The sequence below is a fragment of the Myxocyprinus asiaticus genome, chromosome 22 (genome assembly GCF_019703515.2).
Source record: "Myxocyprinus asiaticus isolate MX2 ecotype Aquarium Trade chromosome 22, UBuf_Myxa_2, whole genome shotgun sequence".
Classification (NCBI taxonomy): domain Eukaryota; kingdom Metazoa; phylum Chordata; class Actinopteri; order Cypriniformes; family Catostomidae; genus Myxocyprinus; species Myxocyprinus asiaticus.
Window position 1 is genome coordinate 1,512,584 of NC_059365.1, and position 26,828 is coordinate 1,539,411.

At 39.3% G+C, this 26,828-nt stretch overlaps 3 protein-coding genes across 3 annotated transcripts in view; 1 reads left to right on the plus strand and 2 right to left on the minus strand.

Moving 5' to 3' along the window:
• si:ch73-341k19.1 (uncharacterized) lies at nt 1–8,575 on the plus strand. Its single transcript, XM_051649414.1, has 3 exons — nt 1–117; nt 466–634; nt 6,891–8,575. The coding sequence occupies exons 1-3, from the start codon at nt 85–87 to the stop codon at nt 7,331–7,333; spliced, it is 645 nt and encodes a 214-aa protein (XP_051505374.1). The 5' UTR covers nt 1–84; the 3' UTR covers nt 7,334–8,575.
• Nucleotides 8,521–26,828, minus strand: part of klb (klotho beta) — a 23,034-nt gene continuing 4,726 nt past the window's right edge. Inside the window, exons 2-6 of the mRNA XM_051650024.1 lie at nt 25,448–26,142; nt 22,440–22,953; nt 18,615–18,877; nt 17,317–18,466; nt 8,521–11,194 (exon numbers count right to left, since the gene is read on the minus strand). Of these exons, the coding sequence (XP_051505984.1) occupies nt 10,758–11,194; nt 17,317–18,466; nt 18,615–18,877; nt 22,440–22,953; nt 25,448–26,142 (3,059 nt within the window). The 3' untranslated portion in view covers nt 8,521–10,757. The remainder of the gene's footprint in view (nt 11,195–17,316; nt 18,467–18,614; nt 18,878–22,439; nt 22,954–25,447; nt 26,143–26,828) is intronic.
• The window catches only part of LOC127413143 (integrator complex subunit 10-like), a 27,248-nt gene continuing 26,445 nt past the window's right edge, over nt 26,026–26,828 (minus strand). Inside the window, exon 8 of the mRNA XM_051650026.1 lies at nt 26,026–26,142. The gene's annotated coding sequence lies outside the window, so the exon portion shown is untranslated. The remainder of the gene's footprint in view (nt 26,143–26,828) is intronic.

Below are 26,828 nucleotides of genomic sequence, written 5' to 3' on the forward strand. Positions count from 1 at the left end.
CACTAATGTAACGCCATACTGGGATCCCTCCACCTTGAACCACACGGAAAGCGTTGTGAGTTGCGGAAAACTGTCTGAAGCAACATGGAGAAAGATCGCTTGCAGATGAGTGTGAAGGTATTGTTTAACGTTTTGATTCATGTGTGTGACTCTGCTTGCTAGCTGCCAAGTTAATTATACAAAACTCCAAACTATGTGTGCACCGACTATCTTTTGTTGACTATAATGAGCTAACCTCATCTAGCATCGAGCTGTTTGTCTGTCGCTTATATTACTAAACTCTTCATACAGCACCTTCTAATTTCGTTAACAATAACAACAGTTAGCTATTTAGGTTGATATACTATATTTCTAGGCAGTGCATAATGTAGCTTGTTAATCGTTTATTGTTGTCTAGGTCAAATGTGACGCAATGGTAGCAGACACTGATCGAAACTGACACTTTGTAATTTCTTGTCTGTTCAGCACATAACAATTAAGCGAAGAGGACAACAACCTCAACCGCAACGATGCCATGCAGATGCTCATTTATTTACGTGCCCCTTCTGCACAACTGGCACATGCAAGCCAAGACAGTACCATCAAATAATGACCCATATAGCTGGGCATAAACTGAGAGCTGTTGAACATGGAGGTGAGTGTGTGAACAAATACTTTCTTTCGTAATACTTTTCATTAAGGTTGTATTGGTTAACATTAGTTGACTACTTTTTATTTAAATATATGCTTATACATTTTTGAAAATAAACAGTTGTATACACTCACTGAGCACTTGATTTAAATTTTTATTTTTATTTTTATTTTTTTTATATATTTACTATTATTATTATTATTTTTTTATCCCCTTTTCTCCCCAATTCGGAATGCCCAATTCCCACTACTTAGTAGGTCCTAGTGGTGGCGCGGTTACTCTCCTCAATCTGGGTGGCGGAGGACAAGTCTCAGTTGCCTCCGCTTCTGAGACCGTCAATCCGCGCATCTTATCACGTGACTCGTTGTGCATGACACCGCGGAGACTCACAGCATGTGGAGGCTCATGCTACTCTCCACGATCCACGCACAACTCACCACGCGCCCCATTGAGAGCGAGAATCACTAATCGCGACCACGAGGAGGTTACCCCATGTGACTCTACCCTCCCTAGCAACCGAGCCAATTTGGTTGCTTAGGAGACCTGGCTGGAGTCACTCAGCACGCCCTGGATTCGAACTCGTGACTCCAGGGGTGATAGTCAGCGTCAATACTCGCTGAGATACCCAGGCCCCTCTGAGCACTTTATTAAGAACACTATTGTCTTATTAAAGTGCCCGTCGTGGTCTTCTGCTGTTGTAGACCATCGTTCACCTCAAGGTTCGACGTGTCTTATAATTGTACAGAGCGGTTGTCTGAGTTACCATAACCTTTCGAACCAGTCGCTCTCATTTAGCGCTGCAATTAACGATTATTTTGATAATCGATTAATCTAACGATTATTCGAGTATTCGGCGATTAATCGTTAGCTCTTAACCGATTATTCAGCTTCTGCCCTGACCTAAAAAGTTGTATTAAACATGCTTGCTAAGAATAAAGAGGACAAAATAATCTTTTAAAAATACCTCTAAATGACATTCACTGAATTAAAGGGAAAAATAGTTTTTATCAAGTTTAATTCAGTAAAAAAAGTGTTTTTGTCATGTTTTCCATTTAAAATTGTCTAAAAATCCTTAAAACAAGAAACATTTACTTGAGAAGCAACATATAAGATATTTAGACTTACTTTAAGAGAATGTATCTTAAATATAAGTGTATTTTGTATATAAGTGTAGTTTTACACTTGTTATACTTCTGCGAGTGCAGTAAAGACTAAATATACTTTTATTCAAGATCTATTCTCTAAAAGCAAGTCTAAATATCTTATATGCTGCTTCTCATGTGAATGCAACATTTTTTAAAGGATTTTTAGATATTTTAAAATATTAGTATTTTTAATATTATATTCAACATTCTCAGATAACAGTTGTTTATTCTGCAGAATAGCTGCTAAAGTAAATATACGTTGTTTTAAAGGAGTTTTAGATGTTTATATTGGAAAACAAGCCAAAACAAAAACAAATCAAAAACATATTTTGTTGCCGTGTATAACGGGGCGAAGACTACCCTCTCTCACCTTTCTGTTCACTTCAGTCCATCTTTAACTTAAACTCTCTCTTATTAATAAAGCTGCGTATTGACAATGTTCTTCATGATAAGAAATGCACAGTGACACATATATTATGATTCAATAAGTCTCGAGTCATCACGTTATAATCTAGCTGCATTAAGCGTGTGCGCTCGAGGGATGAGCGTCCCGTGACAGAGTGTGCATCAGCCGGGTGCAGTTTCAATCTCTCCCCCTTAGATCGGGACATTCACGCAACTCATAGAAGAGGCGCTGACCGCACAGAGAAATGACCGTTTCAGAGTTTGTAGTTATTTACATGATCTACTCCTGTATTATTTGAACTTTAATAAAGCTATAACGCATTAAATATAACTGCATTAAAGATGTAACGCCGGGGTGTTTCGTTTAAAGAGCTCCGGCTCCACTTATTCCACAACGAGAGTGCTTCTGTATTTACTTATTTTGTATTTATTATAATTCCCTCATACTTTGTGATGTACATCAGCTGAAGCTGTGAAAGTTTAGAGTGCATCTGTGATCCGTGTAATTCTTTCATGTGATCTGCAGTGCTGCTCTCACGCGTCATATTTGAGTTTAACGTGATCTCATGTTACGTTAAATGAGATCAAACGACTATTCGACAACGAACATTTCAGCAGTTACAGAAATACTCAAACCAGCCCGTCTGGCATCAACAATCATGCCATGCTCCCAAATCACTGAGATCTCATTTTTCCCCATTCTGATGGTTGATGTGAACATTAACTGAAGCTCCTGACCCTTATCTGCATGATTTTATGCACTGCACTGCTGCCACATGATTGGCTGATTAGATAATCGCATGAATAAGTAGGTGTACCGAATAAAGTGCTCAGTGAGTGTACGTTAAAGGAATATTCCGGGTTCAATACAAGTTAATCTCAATCGACAGCATTTGTGGTATAATGTTGATTACCACAAAAATGAATTTTGACTATAAAAAAAAGGAAAAATCTGGGTTCCAGTGAGACACTAAAGCCCTATTCGGACGGCAGTTGTTTCTCAGGGTGACGTCTTTAAAAGTACATTTTTCACGGCTCGTGTTCGGATGACGAGTAAATCACGGGGGATGAGCGAGACTTTTTGTCGATCGCATGATTGCAGTTGCGCTTGTTATATGGAAAATTCATCAATCCACAAACTGTGTCCTCTGTATTTGCGTTTAAATATGTTTGGAATTACGCTAAAGTGAAAATAAAATTTTTAAGCATGAGGGAACCGCGCTGCAAAGCGCTGCGGACATTTACAGTGCACATTTTCACATACGGAGCAAGCCAAAATTCTTGCGAAGAGCAATTAAACGAATCAAGAAATTGTAGGGACGAGATTGTTTATCAACGCAGCATGTTTCGTCAACTGCATCACCACAGTTGCGCCGCTTGCACGCTCTTCTAATCACACGCAAGGAGATATAGAACCGCACATATCAAGGACAGTAGTTAAAATGAATGTTGAGGAGCTATGATAAAAATGGCGTGGAAATTAAACATTCTGCGACTACTCGACCCGTATAAACAAGTTTTCATGCAAGCTCTATGGATAAATGTATTTAGTAAACGTTTCTACATTAAAATGTGAGATATTACATTGCTGCCATAATAATGGACCATTTCAAAAGTTTACGTGATCTGCCGAGTTCCCACACGGCGGTGACGTCATTTTATTATTGTGAATTATTTCAAACATTTCTGTTACACAATCCTCCATCTTTCACAACTGTCCATTACCGCCAGAGCTGTTACCGTGTGCAGCGCAACTGTACGACACTTAGCAGTGGTCAAAAAGGATTTCCAAAACGACCTTTTGGATTATAAACTCAGAGATGAGGATTCGGACGGTAATTAAATTACCACACAACCTTGGTGTTTGTCAAAAAACAGTAATTTGGCCAGGAATTTTCTCATGGGAGGTGGGAGAAAAACACCGTCATTTCGTATTCGGACGGCAATAAAATCACTGACTTCCCCCTGTAAATGCTGGAATTACCTCATGTAAAATAATGGCCGTCCGAAAAGGGCTTATGGCTTTGTTCACACTCGATTTTGTAGACTGACTGTTCAAACGGCATGTTATACGTGGACAGATCGGATTTTTGTCTGTTCAGACAGCAGTCGCTTTTGCTAGCACGTCCACGTTAGTTGTCATAGTAACGATGATGACTTACGTATACAATGTGTGAGAGTTTAGCACGAGTGCAGTACAAAATATTACATTCGTCACAGACAACGGCTTATAAAATGAGAGAGGTGGCATATGCAATCTGTATTGCTGTTGAGGTTTACAACGGTCCCGTTTTAGCCGATCTATCCCATATTTTACCCCATACGGGACGCCTGTTGTCCTGTATTTTTAGCAGGTAGCGAAGCGTCCTGTATTCCATTTTGTAGTGTAAGTAGTGCGAGTAAGTATGTTTACACTGAAAATGCAGCAAAAAGATGTGTACTTTAAGTACCCGGATGATGCACTTTTTCACCCGTCAAAACGGAGTGTGGAATGTTGGACAATTTATTCATTCAGCGCATGCGGCTTGCCGTACATAGCGGAAGGGGCGGAGTTACCTGGCTGCTGGTCTGACAAAACAGTTGTAAATAATGAAGCATGTAGCAGCTAGTGAAACTTCAGTGGATACAGCACCTTACAAATGTGAGTTGAGTGTAGGGCTGGGCGATGTGTAAAAACTATTTTATTGATAATCGCCTAAAAAATATCGCGATATACGATTACATCGTCAAAACCCTTGCCGAGGGTCGTGAATTTTTTTGCTTTATTGATTTTGCTTTAAAAATTTAATTCATTTATTGAATGGAAAAAAATAAACAAAAGACATTTCTATATTCAAATTGCACTTTAAACGAAAAAAAAAGCAATAAAATAATCACGCAATTATCCGTCAATTACTAATAGTCTACATATATATTTTTTTACCCCCTTTTCTCCCAAATTGGAATGCCCGATTCCCATTACTTGGTAGGTCTTTGTGGTGGCGCGGTTACTCACCTCAATCCGGGCGATCACTTTCGTCTTTGTTTCTTTAATACAAAGATATTTATTACTGAACCTGCAGAGTTGCGTTCACAATGCGTACTAACCGCGAGGAAATAAAGCGAACTAAACTCACAGCACCTCCCGAGATGATCGGAAATAATTTGCAGCATTCTCATAGATGACATTATACTTGCAAACAGTTTTCAGACGAATTAAACATCTTTACATCTTTACATGCGCTTGTTCTACGAGACAGGCTGGCGCTGCACGCCTCTGAACAAACAGCGAATCAGAGACGAGCATTGACGGCTTTTTTGTTGTCTGTTCTTAAAAATATAATAAAGTGTGTTTCTTCAAGCGCATGTCTTTGTGACTAACAGCATTTCTTGTCATGTGTCGCTCCGAGTCGTCTTACAGGTCGCCCGCCTGTTGCGGATATATGAGCAAAATTACCCGCACATGAAATACATTTGGATGAGGAGCTCGTGGACTGGATTCAGCCTCGTCGCATTTGTCGAATTTCCGGATCCATGGTTTTGCCATTTCCTGATATTGTCGATCATCGTCTGTCAATGAGTGTTGCAACTGGCATCATATTCTTTGTAAGACATCGTCGATATCTGATAACATCGTCCTATCGCCCAGCCCACGTTGTGTGAATATGTACGTTGTTTAAGATACAAGTGTTGAACTGAGGTTGGCTAATGCGCTAAAGCTAGTGGCAACATATCACATGCGCTTCAAACGTCACTTCCATCAGCTGTTTAACGGAGAACGCTTCCGAGTAGTAAAAAACGTTGTGTTTCATTTGGGATGATACTACACTTTTATACACTACATGGCTGAGTGCATAGTATATTTTAAAAGTGCATAGTGTATAGTGTGTCGTTTGGGACACCGCTCATGTCTTCCCGACAAAACAACCCGTCGCGCTCAACGAATGACGAAAATAACATAAAAATCCGATTTGACCGTTCAGACTGAGACGCATTAAGAGAAATCTGATTTTTATCGGATTTCAAACCGATATCAGATTTTTAAAAAAACAATTTGTCCTGTTCAGACTACAAAAACCTAAACGGATTTGAGTCAGATAGGCCAAAAAAAAAAAAACGGATTTTTTTCTGCCTGTGCGAACAAAGCCTTACAATGGAAGTCAATGGGGTCAATCTGTAAACATTAAAATACTCACTGTTTCAAAAGTATAGACACAAGACATAAACAACATGTGTGTTAACATGATTTTAATGTCATAAAATCACTTACCTTTTCTGTGTAGTTATATCCAATTTTAACTACTTCGTTGCCATGACGATGTAATGTCAACAAACCCTAAAACGACTGTAAAAATGACAATTTAAACAACTTTACAGCTCATATAATACACACGTTTTAACAGAAGAATTAATGAAAGTGCTTTTATAAAATTATAAGCTTCACATTTCTGTGTTTAAACCCTCCAAAAATTGACCCCATTGACTTCCATTGGAGGTGTCTCACTGGAACACAGATTTTTTTTTTTTTTTCCGCTTTTAATTTTTTTAATTTTTACATTTAAATTTTAAAAAGAAAATTATAACATTATGCCACGAATGCTGTCGATTGAGCTCAACTTGTATTGAACCCGAAATATTCCATTAACAAATTCAACCCTATTGCAAATTTTTTAAGTGATATTGTTCAGGGACAGGTGTTCTAACATGGTATTTTTTCACCTCTGTTTTAGATTATGTGATATACAGCTGTAGCATTGGCAGTTGTGGAAAGGCCAGACATTTTCACTGCTGCCAGTGTCCCCAGACCTACATTAATAAAGCAGCCCTAAAAAGGCATCTTTGCAACATTCACCCCATAACTACTTCCACTCCAGAACCACAACCAGTAGGTTACCAACCACAAGAACCTCCTGTGCAGCAACCAGCACCTCGTCCACCAGAATTATCAGCTCCTCCAGTGGTTAAGAGAAAGCAAATCTCTGTACAGTGTCCTCACTGTAGGTTGAGTCTGAATCGTAAAAATTTAAAGATACACATTGAGCGGAAACATCATGAAGCCGTACATCCTGTAACTTCAATATATCATGTACCAGCACAGTGTGTTGATAAAAAGAATGGGATATATGTCATTGCAAAAACATTTAGTGGGCCCTGCGTATTGTCAATAAAGTGATCCTTTTGTTGGAGGTTTGCTGAGTCATCACTTCAAATGTAACATATTTGGCCTTTATATCAATGCTTGTTACAAAGTCAGTTAAATATCAATTATTTATATAACCTTATAGCTGTGAAGCTACTGCTGTGATGAGGTAAGACACACAAATACAGTTTCTGTAATACAGAATTTTAATAAATGGCGGTATATGCAAATCACATGAAATATGTTCTTATATGGTTTTCACTGATATAGTCACATGTACATCTTCATTGTTTTTGTACTACTTTAAGTAGAGTAACTTGACTTGTTTAGCTGCTATAAGGTATTGTAGCTTGTGAAGATACAGTTTTTAAGTCTCTAGAATTTGTTAAACACGACAAAATCAAGGAAAAATTTTTACTTGGATGAATATTTGTGAAGCTACTTCTAAAATGCGCCATAGAGGTTCAGTTTTAATTTTCACTTTGAACTTGAAACACAGCTAAGATAAATAAAATATTTTTTATTAGAGCTAATGTGCATTAGAAATGAGGCCTATGTTTTGATACATATTTTTTTTATATCTAGATAGGTTTACTTTGACATTCATTTGACTTGCCATGTAGAACATTTTGTTTCATATGCAAAAAAATAATTAAATAAAAAATAATTAGCATAAAAAATAAAAAAAAAAGATTATTTTTTTCACATGCATATCTCACTCAGTATATGATGGGCGCTTTCTAAATACATGGTCACATGTCAAAAATTATGTACAGTTTGCTAGATTAAAAGATGATGCATCTTACCCACTGACAAATCTCTCCACTTATTTCTTTTAACTCTCCTATGGTATTCTGTCATTTTTGACTGAAATAAATTGTCCTCATTTAATAAAAATGGTTTCCTTTATATGAGCAGTACAAGACTTGGTGACTTTAACTCCATTTGCCATCTGAACATAAAAAAAATTAAATTAAAAAAATTGGGCTTGATTCGATAAGTCTTAAGTGCTTGTCACCTTTGGTATTCTCACTCAGAATTGACAGACCAAAAAACAATTTTTTTTTTTTTTTTGATCTGTCAAATAAAATCAATATATCAGCCACAATGCAGAAGAAAACAAACAGAAATTACAGGGTGAGACTCTAAAACATCCTCAGTGCAAAACATACAGACCTCACACACAATAATGCACAAAAATGAACTGGTGAGACTTAACACAGAGCCTTTTTTTCTTTATTTTTGTACATTTGTCAAAAAAAAAAAAAAAGCAAATCAGTCATAAAGCTAAACACATACTCAGAAATGAAGGGGTGAGACAATAACACACTCACAATGCAGAACACTCACTCATACACACATGCTCACACACACACAACAAGGGTATCAATAAGTGGAGCTCTACAGCCATTTTTTGTCATTGTTGGCATTACAAGTCATCTGTTGTTTTCCAGCTGATGACATCAATCTGACACACACACACACACATTTGCAAAATAAATGTATATTTAGGAAGTTTGAAATTGCAAAATGTTTATTCTGATTCTTCTGTTTTATACTCTAATGTTTAATTTTTATTAACATTTTTATTTTTGAAATAAATTATTGGTAGAAAAATGCTTATTCTGTGTCTTCTTTGTAACACCATGGTCAGGTTTGACTGCAAGCATAATGACATTAACTACAAAAACTGACACTTCAAATCAATTTTAAAATGCTAAACTCTGACAAATAATAGTTTGATAATGTCTAAATATATATCCAAATGCATATCTTGTGATAAAATATAAAATTAGGTTTCAACAAGCCATCAGACTACACCGTATGTGTCTACAGTCATGTTATTTACGGCAGCAATCTGAAGTCACATTTTCATATTTTCTTCATGTTTCAACTTATAGAAATGTGACTTTTTTAATTGTTTTTTTTTTTTTTTAAATAAGCTTATTTGTATATGCAAATTAATGGTAAACTTTAGTAATTTACATGTAAATAAGATCAAAATAGCATAAGAAATGCATAATTTTATTGTTCTTACTTCAGGGAGGAAGAAATTGTATCATTATCATCATCATCATCATCATCATCATCATCATCAAAAATAAAAAGGGTCACACATCTGACCCTTCCGGTCAAAAATGATCGCGAATACCAAAGGGAGGTGCCCTTTTTCAATATCATAGAAGTGTTAAGGCTTTCATTTGGAGAAAAAACAACCTTTGATTAAAATGAACTGGTTTTTAATTTAAGTATCGCCTCAAAGAATGATGGCTTGCAAGTTTTACTGTACATAAGCTTTACACAAGAGCAACATCTAGAGCTTCAAAATCTATGTAGAACATAACCAGGAAAATGTATATTCTTTATATAAACTTCTATGATTTTTTGAACTTTTTCAGGTCTGAAAAAGAAGATCTTGATAATTGCAACGACACTATATGGGGTTTCAGATGATATTTTTCTAAACAGAAGTGATGCTGATGTACAAAAAAATGCTGAAATTTAATAAAACTGTTTGAAAACAGAAAATGTGCATCATGCATTCTCAAAGTTGCCCGTAGATTTTGGGATTGTTACATTAGTGAAATACCACTTGTGTTAATCGGCCTAGTGTGCATACAGGTAAAAATCAAATCCCGATAATCTCTAAATGACCAAATATTGGCCTGGCTGATATATCAGTATATCAGTATATCACTATTTACAAAAACATTGGGAGTTTTAACCATTCTTTGTGCATTGGTCACAACAGAGATAGTGTAATGTCTCCATGTGTTCACTAGAGGGCGACAGAGCGAAAAGGATAATCTCATAGTTAGAGTGTTTAACTCTTTGACATCACAAAATATAAAAATATACACTGTACGGAAGAATAACAAATATACATGACAAAAGCAATATTTGTTTTATTTTCCACTATAAACGATAGCTTGACATAAAGAGAAATGCTTTTTTCCCCCCAGTTTTATATGATGGTGGTTTTATCCTCAGTAGTTCTTACCAATATTAAAAATATTACTATTTATAACAATATCTTACAATATGACATATGCAATGTGCATTAATCGCTTGATGGGCTTGATTGTAATATGAGTCATTTAACATACACCTCAGTTTAAAAAAAGAATTCTCTGAAAATCAAATAATAATTTATCACTAACACCAACCGTTTTAAGGGTAAATTCAGATGCAGCAACGCCTCCTAACGGATGGTTCTGCAATGACTAACTAAAATCACTAACTATAAGGTAACAAATAGTACTGTTATGATAATACCAAGTGTCTCAGAGTACCATGTAAATACCATGGTACATGAATATGGTAATTTAATACCATGCTTTATATCAAAGTACCATTCCGTGCCACTTACAAAACAACACAAAACAACTCCCGTCTTTTGAAAGGAAAAGTTTTACTAGCCAACTTGTCATTCCAAGAAGAATATTCAAGCGCACATTTATTGGCACAGATGCCCAGTTCTATATGCCACCCTCTTCATGGGGAAGCGCTGCTCTGCGCCAAGTCTCTGTGGCTTTACGTACATCGGTGTTCTCCTCCTCCTCCTCCTCATCATCACAGTGATAATTATTAGCACGCTGAGCATGCAAACGCTGATCGAAACACACACACTGAAGAACAGAAGCGGTTTGTTCTCTGTGATCTGCATGCAGAGTTGGCAGCTCGTCCTGTTGTCCGTGAGCTGGCAGGGGAAAGGTCGGATGTCAGCGGTGGACGGAAAGCCGCGGTGTGTGATGATGTCACGGTAAAGGTAAACGGAAGCTTTGGGTCGGGAGTGATGAGCAACAGAAGAGAAGAGACCAAACTGAAGATCATGATGATCCTGAAGCTTCCAGATGTAAAACCCTTGTAGATTGATTGAGTCCAACTCACGAGCTGCTCAGAGAGAGAGAAATAATTATTGGTGTTTGTTAAGTCAAGCATTACTATTACTGTTGATTTGAACAAACCCCAAGATTAAGTATCAAACTATATGTTTTTGTATTTGTTTCCTCTTACAAGCTACTAACAGAAAACAACTAAAAACACTGAAGCTATCTTTATAAATATAGAACCATTTATAAAAGAGATTATATCATTTTGTGGCTATATGTTTATATTTATATTAGGGCTGTCAATTTAACACGTTAATTTAGTGCGATTAATTATATGAAAAATATCGGATTAAAAAAATTAACCCAATTAATCATGCAAAAAGTAACATCTTTAATGAGGGAACAAACTACAATCCCATGAAGCATTGCAAATTACGTAATCCATTTAAAAACAATGGAAAAATGTAAAGATACTAATTTAAAGATGTTGATTATAAGTACAGAACAATATACTTTACATTTATTGCAAAATATTCCAATATGTACACATATATTAGTTTAAGGGTGAAGGGAGACAGACTCGATTACGTCATTCACTGTGCATCATTGGAGTGGGCGGTCACTCCTGGGCTCAATTCGCGGGCATTGTTGGCCACGGTTCTCTGATTGGTGAAGCTGCTGGACCATGGGTAATGTAATTGTTCACCAGGAATTCCACTATCAAACAATGAAGTTGAAATAACGCAGACTGATGGCTTCAACGGAAGCATATACAGTAGGCCTACCATCGACGAACAACCTCGGAGCGCATGGTGGGTCTGCCTTTAAAGTTTCTAAAAAATGAATGGGATTTTTACTTCCAGAACCAGACTGTTGCACTCTATTGGAGCAATTCAAGCTTGATGTAGCACCTTGATGCAGTAGGGGGCAGTCAGCACATCTCCAGATACAGGCAACATGCAGATGAGGTAGCACAGCCTTTTACAGATGCACTTTTGCACTGAAATAATTAAATGAACCAAGCACAACAGACTGCAGAGATCTCAAGACGCGTTTTTCAAAGTTTCAAACTACCTTGCTTATGACTGAAGGTGCTGAAAACTAGTGACACGTGACGCAACAAATGCTCCGTCTGAAGCATGAGTATATAGACCAACTATTAAAAATAGAGCAGAGGGAAGTAGGCCAAAAATAGGATGATGATATTGAAACCAAACAAACAATATTTTCACTTTTAAAGCCACTTTTTGTATTGTCTAAAATGAAAAACTTGACTGTTGCCACAATATGATGTAATTAGGGCTGTCAATAGATTAAAACTTTTAATCCAATTAATTACATAGTATGCCGATTAATTAATCAAATTAAATCGCCATTAATCGCATACATAAATATTTGCTGAGAAAGCCCCTCAAATAACAATAATTCAATATATAATTATTAAATAATTATAAATTGTTATATTAAATAATTATAAATAATATATATATATATATATATAAATAATAATACAGATAATTAAAATGCATTACATTATTTTGGCACACAAGTGACGCATTAAAAAAAGACAATACAAAAGTGGCTTTAAAACTGAAAATATTGTTTGTTTTGTTTCCATATCATCATCTTATTTATCTACTTCCCTCTGCTCTATTTTTATTTATTTATTTATTTATTTTTATCCCTTTTCTCCCAATTTGGAATGCCCAATTCCCACTACTCAGTAGGTCCTCGTGGTGGTGCGGTTACTCACCTCAATCCGGGTGCTGGAGGACAAGTCTCAGTTGCCTCCGTTTCTGAGACATCAATCCGCGCATCTTATCACCTGACTCGTTGTGCATGACACCGCGGAGACTCACAGCATGTGGAGGCTCGTGCTACTCTCCCCGAACCACACACAACTTACCACACGCCCCATTGAGAGCGAGAACCACTAATCGCGACCACGAGGGGGTTACCCCATGTGACTCTACACTCCCTAGCAACCGGGCCAATTTGGCTGCTTAGGAGACCTGGCTGGAGTCACTCAGCACGCCCTGGATTCAAACTCACGACTCCAGGGGTGGTAGTCAGCATCAATACTCGCTAAGCTACCCAGGCCAAAAAAAGTCCTCGTCTAATGCTTCGAAGAGCAAAGGAAATCGGACCGATATGGAAGCCATTGCAGACTCAGTGTTGGAGATGCAGCGTGAGTACCTTGGATCACACTTTGACCAACTTCAACAGATGGGAAAAGATACAGATGGGAAATTGTGTGCTATCCAGACCCATTTAATGACCTTGTCTGAGAGAATTGGCGGAGATGGAGAAAATACGGTCGGATGTCAAGGACAATTCAAAGTTAGCCAAGATGCGATGTTACAAGAGATGCAGCTTAAGCTAGTGGACATGGAGGACAGGAGCCGAAGGTGCCATATTTGCATCACGGGCTTGACAGAAGAACTGGAATGGTCTAGTGCCGTCCAATTTCTGAAACAGTTGCTCCCTAAGTGATTCCTTTCCCTTGGCAACCTCCTGGGCGAAATAATGTGCGCTCATCGAGTGTATAATGACAACAAGAAGCGAGTGAACTCCCGCACAATGATTTTCAACGTCCTCCGTTTCATCACCTGCCACACCATTCTTCGAGCTGTTAGGAAATTTGGAATCGGGAATTTTTCCTGATTTACCCTGCCATTATAAAAATTAATGTTGGTGGTCGAGTGGTCCAGTCGTTCCAGTCTCCTGGAGACGCTGAGGAATTCATCCACTCACCTGCCGGCAGTGCTGCCCTTTTTGCCGACTGCAGACTGTGGAACGCCGGTGGGAACTGAAGGTAAGCATGCTGAATCGGACGAGTAGCGGCTCTTCAGGTCATTTTAATACTTTGGCCTGGCCAAGATTCACCACGTTGCTCATTTTCTTGATCTCTCGCTACATAATCGGATGGTATAGATTGGTTGCATGGACTATCTGGACTGAAGCAGATCTGTACGTTGCTTCATAAGAGGACATTGCGCCACTGAAGCCACCAAGTTCACATTCCCTAACTTTGTATTCATACCGTTCTGGACTAATTTATATGGTTTATTTAATTGGACTAAGTTGGTCCGTACATATATTGTTCTTTGGATTAACAAGCCTACGTATGACCCTCCCTGTCTCTTGGCGTAAGCTGGAAGAACATATTGTGCATCCGTGGAATCTGGAAGACGTCCTTCTTTCGAATTTATCTAATAAGCAATGTCTGCTGCGCTTTGGTCACATAGTTTCCCATCTTATTCAAACTTGGAGATTGGTTGAATCTGGTTGCAAGATCTCCTGTAGGTGGCATACACATTCTCCCATATTTAATAATAAAGGCCTGACAATTGGCGGTAGACTCATTCCTCCCTCGCGTTGGAGTAAGAGTGGTGTCCCCTATTTGAAAGACATTTATAATGATTCTGGTTTGTGTTCTTTTCAAGATATTAGGAACTCATTTAATTTACCAGCTTCCTCATTTTTCTTGTATTTACAGCACAGATCGGCCCTCAAAACATACGGTGTACCCTGGCAAAATCCTTTGCTCATACACCCGCTGCATAAATTGATTACTATGCATGGAAAAAACAGGTTTGGTATTCACATTATATAACTTTATTTTGGAGGCCTCTTATGGTGACCTGTCATCATTTTTTTATATATTTTTTTCCTCCCCAATTTGGAATACCCAATTCCCAATGCACTCTAAGTCCTCGTGGTGGCGTAGTGACTCCGCATCCAAGACCATCATCCCGCACATCTTATCACGTGGCTTGTTGAACGGGTTACCACGGAGACATAGCGCGTGTGGAGGCTTCAACTCACCACGCGCCCCACCGAGAGCAAGAACCACATTATAGTGACCACGAGGAGGTTACCCCATGTGACTCTACCCTCCCTAGCAACCGGACCAATTTGGTTGCTTAGGAGACCTGGCTGGAGTCACTCAGCACGCCCTGGATTCGAACTCACGAAATCCAGGGCTGGTAGTCAGCGTTTTTACTCGCTGAGCTAGAATGTATTTAACCCCTCGCAAGCTCCATATGAAATGAATAAACAATCCCACTTGTACCCTATGCGCTCTGAAGGTCCCAGGTACTTTTTTTACACATGATGTGGGAATGTCCACAGGTTCCTTGGTTTTGGACTGAGGTAGCATCCAGATGATCTGATTTCAGCAACAGTGCCTGTAACTGTCCCCGTCTTGTTATTGAATAAGCTAACGGAGTTGAACATCAACAATCTGCATAGGCGTATAGTACTAGCTGGCCTCACAGCTGCTACAAAGATGATTGCAATGCTATGGCAACACCCTCATTCACTTGCTGTTAAACGTTGGATCCTCACATTTTTGGATGTGATTTATCTAGAATTGTCTTCTGCTCAAGTTAATGATGTGACAGAAAAAACCCTCTGTAGTTGGCACACTGTTGCTGAGTCACTGAAACACTTGTTGGGGTGAGCTCTTCTCCTCGCCTAATTTAATTCAATCTAATTGATTAATTAAATTTCATTCATTACATTTAAATTGAGCTCCTGAAGACTTGAGTTTTTCCTTTTGTGTATTATGTTGTATTGTGCTTCTCAACAAACATTTGATGCATCACATGGACGCTTATGCAGCATCACGGTTGTGTCACGTCATAAGCAAACCATTTTTAGGTTGCTGTGTCAAGTTTAACAAAGTTTGAAACTTAGAAAAACACGACTTGACATCTCTAAGTTCCGATTTGCGCTCTATCAAGCTGTGTTTTGAATGCAAGAACGCGTCCTGGTGTTGTGTTGTCTGCTGAAGGGTTGTTTGTTCTCTATATAAGCTGCGCATTGCTTATACAGCTGGAGTTTTGCTTACTGCCCCCTGGAGGAAACAGGTGGTATTACAAGCTTGAATTGCTTATATGGAAGGAATATTCCTTATTACGGTCCATGGACATGATTAATTGCGCAAATTTTTTTAACATGCTATTTTTTATATAATTAACCGCACTGAATTAACATGTTAAATTGTCAGTCCTAGATGTAACGTTTTTGAATAATCTGAATTATACTTATTATTTTAATATTTCTAAATTACCTTTATTTGGGGGCCTTTCTCAGTAAATATTAGTATGTGATTTAACTGTGATTAATTAATCAGCACATCATGTAATTAATTCAATACAAAAATTTAATAGATTGAAAGGTCTGGCTTATATACGTAAGGAAAGCATAGCAATAAACAGCAGTATTTCAGTAACTAAATATTTCACAACAAAAAATTAAAAAAATTAAATGCTATGCAAGGACTCAAATGATTCAGTGAATCGTTTGTGAACCTGTTTATTGAAATGAAGCATCCAAAAGATTCGCTAAAACGCTATATCGCAAAATCATTAGGGATTTTTCCCTCAGCTTGCTCGGCAGTAAAGCTGCGTGTGCAATGCATTACATGCATTACATTTTGCGTTACAAAATAATGCTTTGTCACCCTAAACCACTACTTGTTGGGAAAAGCAACACTATTTTGGAAACAGCTGAGCTACTCTCACACTACTGGAAAATGTAAAGTTAGTAGTGTACTGCATTTAAAACATAACACTGTTCATTAAATATTTACATAGGTCAAAACCAGGTCATATTTTTTACAGTTTATCACATAATCTGTCAGACCACACACGCATGCAGTGAATATGACTCACATCTGCACAAAGACTGTAAAAGCAAACAAAGCTTTTTTGTGAATCATTCAGGATCCACATGATGGACATGTGCCCTGTGAGCACATACGAACTCAAAGTTCACTCATAAACACACACTCTAAATGTGTTAAATGCTGTTTGAAGATAGAATCAGTGCAATATGACCTTTGACCCCTGAGGTCTAACCTCAGAGGAAGCGGCTGATTACAGTGTGCTGTACTTGTAGTACAGATAAATAATACATTTATCAGTGCAGTGGCACACCGCATACACCAACGCTTTAGCATTCCACAATGTGGCGATTTAATCTTTAATGTTGGTATTAGACACATTTAGGACATGTTTCATAATCTCAATTCATTACTGCCGTTTGTTAAGGCAAGCATCACTATTACTCATTGTTGCACTCTGTATCTGCTTCATATCTGGAAATGTGCTTGTTTTTTTTTTTCATAACTCTTAACATTCTGAAAACAAACCATAATACTGTGATTCGACTCACCTTTTAGCGCCTCCTGCAGGTAGTCTCTGATATAGCTCTGCCTCAGCTGATCATCGTAGGACGCTTGGTCATCCACCCCTGATGCCGTGATAATGATGGGACTGCCGTGACCATAGCGATTCTTCACCCAGCCCAGCATTCTGCGAAGGCCCCTGGGCACCACGGCTTGACCCAAATGCGAAGACAGCCAGGTGGGGTCGGGCATCAGAAAGCAGTTGTGGTCCTGGTTCGGTGGTTTGGACGGGTTTGGGTTCCGAGGTGACGGAGGTTGCTGCGGCACCACCAAACGAGTTGTAAAGTGATTCAAAGCGATGAAATCCATTGCCCCTTTAAGCTCCGCCCTCTCATCATCTGAGAAGCCAATCGGAGAGGTGCGACTACTGCCAGAGCCCTCATTTATTCTAGAATCGCCACTGCTAAGCAAAGGATCTAAAAAACGGCCAAGTTCGTAAAACAAAAAGTGCTGCGCGGCAACCTTGTGAGATTCCAAGAACGGATTGGCTGGTTCCACCCAATCAGCGTGCAGCGCAAAGCTCACTGTCGCCCCCTGTTGCTGGCGGAATTGCTTGTCGTAAACACGCCATGCCTTTGCGTGCGCCGTCAACAGGTGCCGTGCTACAGTTCGCCTGTCTTCCGCGGTTCCACTGTACGCTTCTGTTAACCGATTCGGTTCGTTAATCGTGATCCAAACCGGTACCAAGGCACCAAATTCGCGGTAACAAAAAGTTGCATACTTGACAAATGCCTCAACAGTGCTGTAGTTTCTCCATCCACCGTTAGCATGCAAGTGTTCGGGTATGCCCAGCGACGGTGACCTGTAGCTAGGATTGTACAGCGTCACGACGGGCTGGATACCTCTCCTCCGCACCTCGCTCAGCACACACCTGTAGAACCTCAAATTTTCAGAATTGATTGACGTGAGGTCACCGTTGGGCATGAGTTGGGTCCAGTCCAGGACAAACCGATAGTGCGTTGACCCGGTGACCCCTAGTAGGAAGAGGTGCCGTTGAATGAACAGGAAGTCAGTGCATTGCGCCCCTCGAGTGTGAAGCATGATCCCGGCAATGGGTTTAAGAGCTCCATCACCGGAGTAGTTCCAGCGGTACAGGTGAGGATCGGTGAACTGCGGTGAGAATGGACGCAGATGTACCTGAAAAAACACATAGAGAAATACAAGTTAGACTTGATCAAAAATGCTAATCTTTTCTTAAGGTGTAAAATCCCTTAGTGCACCTTTAAATCAATGCAAAGTCTATACTAATAATCTTTAGATTTGGAGACGTTCTTTCTCTCATCACCTGTAATATTGAGTCAGCTACACCAAAATGAAAGTCACACGGGAATCGACCCTCAATGCTGGCATTGTCGGTAGGGAAGCCGTTGTCCTTAACGACCTGTCTGTAGAAGTGTGCGGTGGTTTTTGGGAGTCTGTGGCATTGGGGTCGGCTGAAGTCGATGTAGAACAGTCCCCTTCGCTTGCTGTAACCTTGATTCCATTCGAATCCGTCCACCAGACTCCAGGCAGTGTATCCAAACACATTCACGCTGTCTATGGAAACAGCTGAGAAAGCACAGATGCAAAGATGTGAAAATGTATAATGGTTTTAATAAATCATATTTATATAATGTATACTTCTATTTATAAAGTGCAGGAAATAAACCGTTTACACACTGAAAAAAATCATTTTTGTCTGAGTATTTTTGTCTTGTTTTCCAGTAAAAGTATTGAAACATTCTTAAAACAAGATCGATTTGCTTTTGAAGCGGGAGGGATCACCAAACTGGATTGCGCAACCTTAAAGCCCAGGGCCCCCCCTGGCAGTCAAGGGCCCATGGTAGTCAAGGGCCCCTGGGCACTGGCCCCATTGGCCCGGTCGGTAATCCATCCCTGACTACATGTTGTTCTTCAAAATTCTCACAAGATTCACATTTACTGCTAATGAGGTTGAGGTACAGGTAGGTTTAGGAGTACGGTTATGATGAGTATTTTTGTATTGACTGCAGTTAAAATATTAAAACATCTTTGAAACAAGATACAGTATATTTACTTGAGATGCAAAATTACATAAAATATGAAGTCTTGTTTTCATAGAAATCTCACAAAATTTAGTGGTTTATGTTTAAAACAAGAAAAAAACTAGGACCAACTTTATATTAGTTGTCTTTAACTACTATGTACTTGTAAAGCTGCACTATGTAACATTGTGCTCTCTAGCGACATCTGTGGTTGAAACTTAAAATTGCAAGCAATTTGCGGAAGAACACTTTACGTCAGTCGTGTTTCGGCAGTGCTCTTCTGGCGGGTGAATCTCATGATTTGAGCTTTGCCTGTGTGTGATCATTATATATATACACTATATTGCCAAAAGTATTCGCTCATCTGCCTTTAGACGCATATGAACTTAAGTGACATCCCATTCTTAATCCATAGGGTTTAATATGACATCGGCCCACCCTTTGCAGCTATAACAGCTTCAACTCTTCTGGGAAGGCTTTCCACAAGGTTTAGGAGTGTGTTTATGGGAATTTTTGACCATTCTTCCAGAAGCGCATTTGTGAGGTCAGACACTGATGTTGGACGAGAAGGCCTGGCTCGCAGTCTTCACTCTAATTCATCCCAAAGGTGCTCTATCGGGTTGAGGTCAGGACTCTGTGCAGGCCAGTCAAGTTCTTCCACACCAAACTCGCTCATCCATGTCTTTATGGACCTTGCTTTGTGCACTGGTGCGCAGTCATGTTGGAACAGGAAGGGGCCATCCCCAAACTGTTCCCACAAAGTTGGGAGCATGGAATTGTCCAAAATCTCTTGGTATGCTGAAGCATTCAGAGTTCCTTTCACTGGAACTAAGGGGCCAAGCCCAGCTCCTGAAAAACAACCCCACACCATAATCCCCCCTCCACCAAACTTCACAGTTGGCACAATGCAGTCAGACAAGTACCGTTCTCCTGGCAACCGCCAAACCCAGACTCGTCCATCAGATTGCCAGATGGAGAAGCGTGATTCGTCACTCCAGAGAACGCGTCTCCACTGCTCTAGAGTCCAGTGGCGGCGTGCTTTACACCACTGCATCCGACGCTTTGCATTGCACTTGGTGATGTATGGCTTGGATGCAGCTGCTCGGCCATGGAAACCCATTCCATGAAGCTCTCTACGCACTGTTCTTGAGCTAATCTGAAGGCCACATGAACTTTGGAGGTCTGTAGCGATTGACTCTGCAGAAAGTTGGCGACCTCTGCGCACTATGCGCCTCAGCATCCGCTGACCCCGCTCTGTCATTTTACGTGGCCTACCACTTCGTGGTTGAGTTGCTGTCATTCCCAATCGCTTCCACTTTGTTATAATACCACTGACAGTTGACTGTGGAATATTTAGTAGCGAGGAAATTTCACGACTGGACTTGTTGCACAGGTGGCATCCTATCACAGTACCACGCTGGAATTCACTGAGCTCCTGAGAGCGGCCCATTCTTTCACAAATGTTTGTAGAAGCAGTCTGCATGCCTAGGTGCTTCATTTTATACACCTGTGGCCATGGAAGTGATTGGAACACATTAATTCAATTATTTGGATGGGTGAGCGAATACTTTTGGCAATATAGTGTATATATGATATAATTTGTAAAGTGTTTTATCTAATACTAATGTTTGTATTGCACTACACATCAATTTAAGAGGTGAAACTCGTGATATGGTTGATATGAGTTCAATGGAAGACTTTATTATTGTTATATTATATTGTTCAGCCTCAGTTGATAATGCAAGTGAACCGTAATACTACAACAGCATGTCTATGCAATACACACAATAACACCGTAAGCTAAAAACATAAAATGAGGATTCAATGATGGGGATAAAATATACTTTATTAAACATGAAAATAATATGCTTAAAAATGCAATATAACAATTACAAGAGGTCAATTTCAGAAGTCATAAATATTAGTAAACATGTCACAGTGACTTCCCCCGACAACACTGATATATTGCGATCGGTTAACACATGTAATGTTCAATTCATACAAGCATGACAAGCAATTTAAGCTTCAACGACCATACCAGAAAACATATCCAGCATTATAGCAGGTAAATAACTTCACCAAACAGAGATAAACATGCTGTCCTGAACTGTGTGACTGATTGAACTGAACTAGTTTCTCCAGCCGGAACATCAGACAGCCAGTACTTCTTTCCTGTGTTTACAGACATGACGTAATGTCGCAAGGATGAACATCGTAAGCCAGCAATTTCGACCCGACAGCTCAAAATACAAATATTTTTATAGGCTTACCGCTTACCATAGTGAATCAGGGTAAGGTAAGAATATTGTTTTGAACACTGGTCGTTTATGTTCTCAATCAATAATGGCAATTTGTTCATTTTTAACCAAAAAATCTTACATAGTGCAGCTTTAAGCATTTTACACAATGTACGTATTACAGGATGTATAGTGTTGTTGAGTTGTACTTACATTTAAAGTACCTGCATTTAATTACATCTGTACTTACACTATTAAACTTACCCCTAAACCTAACCCAACCCTTGCTGACTCGCCTCAATCTGGGTGGCGGAGGACGAATCTCAGTTGCCTCCGCATCTAAGACGTCAATCCGCGCATCTCATCACTTGGCTTGTTAAGCGGGTTACCGTGGAGATGTAGCACGTGTGGAGGCTTTACGCTATTCTCCGCAGCATCCACGCACAACTCACCACGTGCCCCACCGAGAGCAAGAACCACATTATAGCGACCATGAGGAAGTTACCCCATGTGACTCTACCCTCCCTAGCAACCAGGCCAATTTGGTTGCTTGGGAGTCCTGGTTGGAGTCACTCAGCACGCCCTGGATTCAAACTCGTGACTCAAGGGGTGGTAGTCAGCGTCTTTACTCGCTGAGCTACCCAGGCCCCCTTGTTTTCCCCTTTTTTAATGTCATTTTGCTTCTCAGGTGAATTTACGAACGTTATTTTAAGAACAATTTGACTGGAAAACAAGACAAACAATCAGTAAGAAAATAATTTTTGCAGTAAACAGCTTACTTGTAATTGTACATATTAAGTTGCAATGCATCCAAAAAATTACACATTTCAGGTGTAAATGGGCTTAAAAGACATGCACGAACATACACACCTTGCAGCACCTGTATGATGAATGTCTTGATCAGATAAATTGCCACAGTGTCCTCGACTCCTACTGATGCATCTGAGAACCAGCCGCTCTCTGCCACTAGCACTTGCGGATCCCTGTATGCCTGCTGAATCCAGACCAGAACACTCCTCAAGTCCAGCGTCACATTCTGCCCAAACCGTGCCAGTCCTCGAACCACCCTCAGAGTCTCCGACCCAAACGCCAAAGAGAAGAAGTCTGCGGTGCCCCTCACCCAAACCCTCTCCTCTGGGGTGAACTCCGGGATCACACCACGGTTTGACACCTTCAGGGACGCCGGATAATCGCCACTTCCATGTATGGGCTCTGCAAACCAACCAATCACAGCTTCCATGGACTTCTGGCAGAGCTCCACATTGGCTGGTGTGGCCTGACCGTGAGCTGGCTTCACCCAATGAGAGCCGAACGTGATGGAAATTTTGCCATGCTGATGGTGTCTGAAGTGTTTGTCGTAAATGTGCCACACTTTTGCGTGCGCCTACAGAAAGACAACAATTATATTAATATTGTACATTTATCCAATGCTTTTCAGTGAATAATGATTTATATTTGTGTCTGTTCCCAACAAAAAACTATCGGGTGACTTCAGAAGGCGACATGAGGGCGAGTAAATTATGACAGAATTTAGAATTTTGGATGAACTCTCAATTTTTTTTAAAATGCAAAAATCTGAGCTCATCACAAACATCACCAATCAGTCAGTGAAAACAGAATTAAAAAATTATGAACATTCTGAAAAAAAATGTATTATTTAAAATAAGGTGTAACAGTGTTAATCTGAAGAATATTGCATCCCAAAATGAAAAGGAAAAGGAAAATATATATATATATATATATATATATATATATATATATATATATACTGCATAAAGAATATTAACCCCTTAAACTCTATGGACCTGCCGGCCAAAGGGGGGCGCTATATCACGAAAAATAGATAACCACCTTACAAGTAAGCAACTTACTGCATTTATGTTACTTAAAGTAACAAAATAAGGACTCAAAACATTTGCGTTGAAAATTAGCGCCCCCTAGAGGTAATGGGTAAAAATATTTATATGAAAATAAAAGTCCTACACATAGCACCTAAATAGTGATATGTGAAGTCATATATCAAAAGAAATCTCTCACTCTCAGGAACATGACTGTACAGTTTATTTTGTTGTCCTAATACCACAGTTCGAAAGATTTTCCAAAGAATCACAAAATGAAATTTGATTTCTGTAAGTCATCAAATACAAACGTCTCTTTTCTGAGTCGATCACTGCTGCTGTAAGCCCTAGAGCTAAAAACTTTATATCTGCTTTTACCTTAGAAAGTTCACTAAACAATTTGCCATTGTTTACTTGTCTGTGAGCTTGAATAATCCAATGTTATATCTTAGATGTCTAGGACAAAATATGCCATCCAGAAGGAAATGCATGCAAAACAAATCATTAGAAAATAAGATTTCGACTACTGATGATAAAACGTTATAATGACACCTAGACTGAGCTTGTAGTCCACTCAGAGGCCGAGATATTCAATGAAATAATGAGGGTGGTGCTTGAACTGAAAATTAGACTGAATGTCTATGGACGAGCACATCTGTGAGGGCTAAAATGCGTTAGAGCGCCACCTACATTTCAGATCTGTGCATTGTGATGGAATGTGATGGAGAACTTTTTTTTTCTTCTAGTGCTTACTGCCATCTAGTGGAATTAAATGAGACTTTTTAAAGTGTGATAGAGTGAACAGAACCAGAATTACATGTTTACAAAGTTAGGACAAAAAAATTATTTATTTATTTATTTTTTTTAAAGCAAAAAAAATCGGTTTATCATAAGATTATAAACACATACAATATTATTTAGGAATAAATGGAGTCTTTTTTATTTTATTTGGGCGGTTCTCTGAAAAATTGGACCAATTTTTTGCAATTAGTCCACAGTATATGTAAATGGTGAGCTTTTAAATTTGAGTGTGCAGAATTGTGGACGGCAGCCCAAGGGGTTAATCCTTTTCTTGGCATAATATTGATGACCACAAAAGTTAATTTTGAATCATCCCTCCTTTTCTTAAAAAAAAAAAGAAGCACAAATCTGTTACAGTGAGACACAATGGAAGTCAATGGGGTCAATCCGTAAACATTAAAATACTCACTATTTCAAAAGTATAGACACAAGACTGTTTACAGGATTTTAGTAAAATAAAATCACTTACTAACCCTTTTTGTGTAAAGTTACAGTATATCCAATTTTACAACTTTGGTGCCATTACGACGTAATCCGGCAAACCCTAAAACGTTGATTTAAACAACTTAACAGCTCAAATAATAAACACGTTTTTACAGATTAATGTAAGCCCTTTTATAAAATTATAAGATTCACATTTCTGCTTTTAAACACTCCAAAAATGGGCGGCATTCACTTCCATTGTAAGTGTCTCACTGTAACCTCCATTTTTGCTTATTTTAAATAAAAGGAGGGACGAGTCGAAATCAAAACATTATGCCACAAATGCTGTCGATTGAGCTTAACTTGTACTGAACCTGGAATATTCTGTGTGAAACAGTAAAATGTGATTCTCATGAGAACAACAGAACTATTTGAACACTTGTTTCTGACTTAACTCAGTTTCCAAACATCATCGTTTTCCAAAGTATGTGATAATAAAGTGCGTTTTTGAAAAGCTTAGTTTTTGGTAAAGAAAACGGATTTTTCAGTGTGGAAAAGAGGTGTAAACATAGCAAAATCAATGCGTTTTCAAACGAAAATATATTAGTGCTAATGTGGCCACACTATTTTCCATGCTGCCATGTCTAAGGCTAAAATAAATCCTAAACTTCTTTTATGTTTGCAGTTCAGAGTTAATGGTGATCACCCTCCATTGAGTAAAAATCTGGCTGCATTATTTCTGCATTTACTCTTAACAACTGAGGGGTGAAAAATGAACCTTACTGCTGACCTCTGACCTCTTGAACCCAAACTCACCCTGATGAGGTTGTGTGCAGCGATGAAAGGGTCAGCACGGTCTCCGGTCACCCCCGGAGCGTAAGCTCCCGTGCCGTACCCCTGGATGGCCAGCAGAAAGGGGTTATGCATTGTGAGCCAATATCGAACTTCTCCACCAAACGTTTTAAAACAAAATGTGGCGTAGTCGGCAAAAATGCCCACCATGTTTTGGTTTAGCCAGCCTCCGAATCGCTCCTGCAAGACTTGCGGTAAATCCCAATGAAACAAAGTCACCACAGGCTCCACGTGAAGCTCTTTTAATTTGCCAATCAAACGACGGTAATGTCGGACTCCAGCCTCGTTGGGTTTCGCTGTCGCATTGCCATCCGGAAAAAGTCGTGGCCACGAGAGAGAAAAAGCGTAGAATTTCACGCCCAGGTACTGAACTGATTTTACATCCTCTTCCCACTGAATGTAACTGTCACTGGCTGTGTCCGCCGTATCCATCCGAATGCCGTCTGTTTGGGAATGATGGGTAAAGTGGTCCCACACGGACTCTCCCTTCCCATCTGCATCCCAGGACCCTTCGGTAGGGAAAGCTGAGGTACCTACACCCCACAGGAACCCATTGGGGAAGGTCCCAAACTGCAGATTAGTCCGGTTGAGAGGTTGAAGCCACAGTTTGTGTCCTTTTCCAAGCAGGGAACACTCTGTTGTGCCCCACAAACTCAACGCTGGAAGAATGAGGGACAAAGTAAGAGACACAGATGAATGGATGCAAAACATTGCGAGTAAACAGTCAAAGTAAAATCCAGTCATTGCACCAGCACAGTTGATATGGTTATATTGGACACTTGGCAACCTACATATCGAGAACGCTGCAACTATCTAGACTGCCTTCGCTCAGACTCACACACAAACACTGAAGATCTCTAACTGCAGCAAGTCGGACCTTTGATCAATGATTAATATGAACTCTGATCTTCTCTCATGACTTCCACAGTCTGAGAAAGAGAGAGAGAGAGAGAGAGAGAGAGAGATGATGGATGGAAAACAAGAAGCAGAGAGAATGAAGGATGTTTTATCTGGCAGATCAGTGGTATAAATTGAATTTAGCTGGCACTGAAACAAACACAGATGGGTTTTTCTTCAGCTATGGGCACTTTTTGGCCCTGTGGATTTTTAGAAAACAAACTCTAAACTCTTTTCACACTAACTAGTTTATTTAATTTCTCTACTAACAATGTCTAAAAATAGGCACATGAGAATTCTGACATTTTGTCTGTACCAACCATTTTCATTTTCTATTACATCTCAAAAGATGTATCGTGTTTGATGACATTCTGTGGTGGAAATGACATTTTAAACATTTTTGTAATCAAATGGCCGACTTTGTCTTGCTTTTCTAATTTTCATAACT